This window comes from Haliotis rufescens, unplaced genomic scaffold (genome assembly GCF_023055435.1).
Source record: "Haliotis rufescens isolate VD_foot unplaced genomic scaffold, xgHalRufe1.0.p SCAF_43, whole genome shotgun sequence".
Lineage (NCBI taxonomy): Eukaryota > Metazoa > Mollusca > Gastropoda > Lepetellida > Haliotidae > Haliotis > Haliotis rufescens.
The window spans coordinates 649,112-655,111 of record NW_025964146.1 but is presented as its reverse complement, the minus strand read 5'-3'; the positions used below and the strand labels follow the sequence as shown (position 1 = coordinate 655,111).

At 44.6% G+C, this 6,000-nt stretch overlaps 1 protein-coding gene across 1 annotated transcript in view; it reads right to left on the bottom strand.

Annotated features, from left to right (window-relative positions):
* Positions 1-553: 553 nt before the first annotated feature.
* LOC124116660 (serine-rich adhesin for platelets-like) overlaps positions 554-6,000 on the bottom strand; it is a 54,060-nt gene continuing 48,613 nt past the window's right edge. Inside the window, exons 16-17 of the mRNA XM_046478092.2 lie at positions 2,562-2,714; positions 554-1,609 (exon numbers count right to left, since the gene is read on the bottom strand). Of these exons, the coding sequence (XP_046334048.2) occupies positions 1,479-1,609; positions 2,562-2,714 (284 nt within the window). The 3' untranslated portion in view covers positions 554-1,478. The remainder of the gene's footprint in view (positions 1,610-2,561; positions 2,715-6,000) is intronic.

The following is a 6,000-nucleotide window of genomic DNA, read 5'->3' as shown; positions in this document are numbered from 1 at the left end:
AAGCATAAAACATGGCACAAGATGAACTGAAAACAATCTACACTCGGTCACTGCATCATGCATTGGACACACAGACTCACAGATACCTCACACAGACTCACATACCTCACACACACACAGACAGATACCTCACACACAGACTAACAGATACGTCACACACAGACTAACAGATACCTCACACACACAGGCAGATACCCCACACACAGACAGACACCTCACACACACAGACAGATACCTCACACAGACTCACAGATACCTCACACACAGACAGATACCTCACACACACAGACAGATACCCCACACACACAGACAGACACCTCACACACACAGACAGATACCTCACACAGACTCACAGATACCTCACACACAGACTAACAGATACGTCACACACAGACTAACAGATACCTCACACACACAGGCAGATACCCCACACACAGACAGACACCTCACACACACAGACAGATACCTCACACAGACTTACAGATACCTCACACACAGACAGATACCTCACACACACAGACAGATACCCCACACACACAGACAGACACCTCACACACACAGACAGATACCTCACACAGACTCACAGATACCTCACACAGACAGATATCTCACACACACAAGTAAAAAAAAAAAGGCTTTGCCTTTGAATCATTGATTCCTGATTATTGTATTTAACTGTTCACAGCTCTGAAGGTGATGTGGCTGTCACACAAGTTACTTCCCTTTACCAGTGAGTTATGAGGTGGCATTCACACACACACACACACACACACACACACACACACACACACACACTGAACGAAAATCGAAAACTAAAAGATACAATTCACAGAATCGTAAACATTTCATTGAACTGAACGTTTTGTTCCCAAAGCTCTGAAATGTGGTAAAGCCTATGAAATGGCTATTGGAATATGTTTCATATCAGTTGGTCTTCCTGGATAGTTTACCAAGTGAGGAGTATAATCAAACATATCTGAGTATAGCAAAGCACATATCCTAGAATAGCGAAGCATATATCCAAGTATAGCCAAACATATATCAACTTATAGTGAGTAAGTAAGGTTTTACGCCGCTTTTAACCATATTCCAGCGATATCATGGCGGGGGACACTAGAAAAGGGCTTCATTGTACCCATGTCGGGAATCGAACCTGGGTTTTCAGTGTGACGAGTGAATGCTTTAACCACTAGGCTACCCTACCACCTTATCCACGAATAGCCAAACATATATCCAAGTATAGCCAAACATATATCCCCGTACATCAGTATCACATGAGAGTAGATAATTCAAAGTTGGGCAAGTGTTATTGCCAACCAATTCCCACATCATATCAACATATCTGACTAATGACAAGATTGTTGAGGATTGACAATGTAGTTGATGTTGCTGATGTTGTTGAGGATTGACGATGCTGTCTTGGATACAGTTAGCTATCAGAAAGAAGATTTATGTGGATGTTGTCTCGGAGACAGCTATCAGAAAGGAAGGACGATGTTTTTGATGTTGTTGAGGACGTAGTCGTCCAGGGGCTGGAGCCGCCAGGTGCTGATGCTGTCGAGGACCCACTCCCTGGACACGGTGATGAGGCGGTTGTGTTTGTAGAAGCCTGCAACACAGAAAACCAGCAATAGTCCACATGTGACAGTGACCTGGAATAACAGACACTGTACCAATCAACCAGTGATGGATAACATGAGCTCGGTTCCACGCCGTGGGGGTATGATGACACACTGTCTGACCACATGTGACAGTGACCTGGAATAACTGACACTGTACCAGACAACCAGTGATTGATAACATGAGCTCGGTTCCACGCCGTGGGGGTATGATGACACACTGTCCACCCTATTCATATACTAGCCTCATACATGTTTTTCTTGGTATCTATTTTAATCAGGAATCTTATGGCGGCAGAAGATGTTAACTCTTGGGGACTGAAACATTGGAGTGCAATAGAAAAATTGTTACTCCGGAGTTGAATGTAGAGTCACCAGCCATTTTGTAGTCCACAAATACACAGTCTACCATCCGGGTTTGAATTGGTCTTCAACAACCCATGCTTGTCGTAAGAGGCGACTAATGGGATGGGGTAGTCAGACTGACTTGGTTGATGCATGTCATCGTATCCCAATGTAGTATATCGATACTCATTACTTTAATCACTGGATAATCAGACCCTGACTCACTTTTTTACAGACTGCTGTCATCTAGCTGAAATATTGCTAAGTGTGGCATTAAACAAGAAACAAAGAAAGCATATTCTTAACCAATTTACATTGTGTATAAAGTTGCTAAACGTGATTAAATGGAAACGTGAAGAGTGAGTCAGTGAGTATGGTTTTACACACTTTTTTACAATATTCCAGCAATATCAGGGCGGGGGACACCAGAAATGGGTTTCACACATTGTACCCATGTCGGGAATCGAACCTGGGTCTTCGGCGTGACGAGCGAACGCTTTAAGCACTAGGCTACCCGACCACCCCAGAAACGTGAAGAATGAGTGAGTGAGTATGGTTTTACACCCTTGTAAAATTCCTGAGTTAACACAGACTTACAGTTGAAATGCTCCACCTCCGACTTGGTGGGTGCCTCGTCCTCGGTGTCCAGACAACGGATGATCAGCGGAATGGCGGCAGCCATCTTGCCCAGTTCCCAGGGGTCGTCAGCCAGTGTGGCCCCGCCCTGCTGCAGTAGCAGGCTCATGTCATCTGAAGCAGGGAACACGCGTTGGAAGACCAGTGTCACAAACACTGCGATATTACAGCCATATCATGGCAAACAGAAGCAATGGGTCAGTTAGCTCTGTAACCTATAATCAGCAATATCACATGAATAATGGCGATGCATAGATAGTATGATCAATCATCACACCCTAACCATATAAATCCCATCTTTGTCAAGCATGGGCTTCAGTGTAGTGCTGGGAATTGGGCTTCAGTGTAGTGCTGGGAATTGGGCTTCAGTGTAGTGCTGGGAATTGGACTTCAGTGTAGTGCTGGGAATTGGGCTTCAGTGTTGTGCTGGGAATTGGACTTCAGTGTAGTGCTGGGAATTGGGCTTCAGTGTAGTGCTGGGAATTGGGCTTCAGTGTAGTGCTGGGAATTGGGCTTCAGTGTTGTGCTGGGAATTGGGCTTCAGTGTAGTGCTGGGAATTGGGCTTCAGTGTAGTGCTGGGAATTGGGCTTCAGTGTTGTGCTGGGAATTGGGCTTCAGTGTTGTGCTGGGAATTGGGCTTCAGTGTAGTGCTGGGAATTGGGCTTCAGTGTTTTGCTGGGAATTGGGCTTCAGTGTAGTGCTGGGAATTGGGCTTCAGTGTTGTGCTGGGAATTGGACTTCAGTGTAGTGCTGGGAATTGGGCTTCAGTGTAGTGCTGGGAATTGGGCTTCAGTGTTGTGCTGGGAATTGGGCTTCAGTGTAGTGCTGGGAATTGGGCTTCAGTGTTGTGCTGGGAATTGGGCTTCAGTGTAGTGCTGGGAATTGGGCTTCAGTGTAGTGCTGGGAATTGGGCTTCAGTGTAGTGCTGGGAATTGGGCTTCAGTGTTGTGCTGGGAATTGGGCTTCAGTGTAGTGCTGGGAATTGGGCTTCAGTGTAGTGCTGGGAATTGGGCTTCAGTGTTGTGCTGGGAATTGGGCTTCAGTGTTGTGCTGGGAATTGGGCTTCAGTGTAGTGCTGGGAATTGGGCTTCAGTGTTTTGCTGGGAATTGGGCTTCAGTGTAGTGCTGGGAATTGGGCTTCAGTGTTGTGCTGGGAATTGGGCTTCAGTGTTGTGCTGGGAATTGGGCTTCAGTGTAGTGCTGGGAATTGGGCTTCAGTGTAGTGCTGGGAATTGGGCTTCAGTGTAGTGCTGGGAATTGGGCTTCAGTGTTGTCCTGGGAATTGGGCTTCAGTGTTGTGCTGGGAATTGGGCTTCAGTGTAGTGCTGGGAATTGGGCTTCAGTGTTGTGCTTGGAATTGGGCTTCAGTGTAGTGCTGGGAATTGGGCTTCAGTGTTGTGCTGGGAATTGGGCTTCAGTGTAGTGCTGGGAATTGGGCTTCAGTGTAGTGCTGGGAATTGGGCTTCAGTGTAGTGCTGGGAATTGGGCTTCAGTGTTGTCCTGGGAATTGGGCTTCAGTGTTGTGCTGGGAATTGGGCTTCAGTGTAGTGCTGGGAATTGGGCTTCAGTGTTGTGCTGGGAATTGGGCTTCAGTGTAGTGCTGGGAATTGGGCTTCAGTGTTGTGCTGGGAATTGGGCTTCAGTGTAGTGCTGGGAATTGGGCTTCAGTGTTGTGCTGGGAATTGGGCTTCAGTGTAGTGCTGGGAATTGGGCTTCAGTGTTGTGCTGGGAATTGGACTTCAGTGTAGTGCTGGGAATTGGGCTTCAGTGTAGTGCTGGGAATTGGGCTTCAGTGTAGTGCTGGGAATTGGGCTTCAGTGTAGTGCTGGGAATTGGGCTTCAGTGTAGTGCTGGGAATTGGTAGCAAGATCATGAGTGAGTGAGTGAGTTAGGTTTAACGCCGCATGCAGTGATGCAAGTGATGCAGGCCTCAGACGTTAACCACTTCTGTGAAACCAACGAGCACGGGTATGGTGCTGACAAACCTAGAAACATAATCGGGGCGAACCGGGATTCGAAACCACAATCATAGGTTTCTGGCGTGCCCAAAGGAACGCAACTCTGCACAGTGAATGGCGGCGCCTTAGACGACTGGGCCACCGGTGCCCTCTGCAAGATCATGATGAAATGATACATCCGTGAACCTGTGCATCGTAAGTTTTCATGCAATGATACAATACACGATATGTTTTCTTCTCATGATACCAGACAATACACTTGCTAAAAAATATTACTTACTACTCGTTTAATGACCCCCAGCAATATTGTCAGTCAAATATTACAAAATGTGTTGTAATTAGCATTCCAAGTTCACTACTAAAAGCAGCTATGAACATGTGTCTACAGCTAGCTTTTCCTTTAGAACATGTTCTGAAATAGTTATAGTCAAGAAGTTTCCATGCAATTTGACGTTAATATGTGTATCGGGATATGTATTGTATCATTACCTATGTATCGAGATACGTATCGTATCATGACCTTGCTACATGTATCATTTCACCACTACTGATGCCTGGATCATCCAAACTGAAATTAATTACTGTATTCGATGTAATCAGCGCCCCACTCTAATAAGCGTGTACGGCGATATTGGCTAATGTATTGGTTAGTGAACAATCCCAATTAGAACCCCTTCCGATTGATCAATGTACACAAGACTTATTTATTCGTGTATAATACGCACTCGTGTGTTATATTAAATTTAAATTTAATTCTGGAAAAATATATCTGTTGTGTATAATACGCACAAACTTTTCTTTTGTATCATATCAGGCTGTCAGCATAAACCACAAAATTTACGATCTTTCAACTCAATAAGAGCCCCCTATTTCTAATTTTGAGGGCGCCCTCGGTGCTTATTACGTCGAATACGGTAGTTACTTTTTAGTATCATTTTGCTGTTTTTCAATGTTAAGTTCAATAAAAATAGATTTACAAAAACATACACAAATAATTACATATTTCACTCTCCTCACTGTTTGAGGAAACAAGTAATAAGTTATATAAGTAAATAAATCTTTTCAGGAAACAAAAATGTCTCGGGGTCTTGTTCATCTATTTTTTAAAAGATGAGGATAGTTGAAAATTTGAGAAAGGGCAAAATTGATTGTGTTCAGTTATGGAAATCTGAGTTCTCTTGTTTGATCCTTTGGGCCTGCTAAACATCTTCGAATATTTTAAATAATTGGAACATCACTACTTCTGGGGATCTAGTTAACATGACATCACCTACATTGAGCATGTGGCTCTTGGGCCTGTACTGTCTGCTATCTCCAAAGGGGTACGCTACATCCAACAATTTGCAGAGTTTTTTGGAGACCTGTCTGATACCTGGTTTCTGGAGACCTGTCTGGTACCTTTCGTCATTTCATCACTGACTCCGATACACGTGAGTGTAAA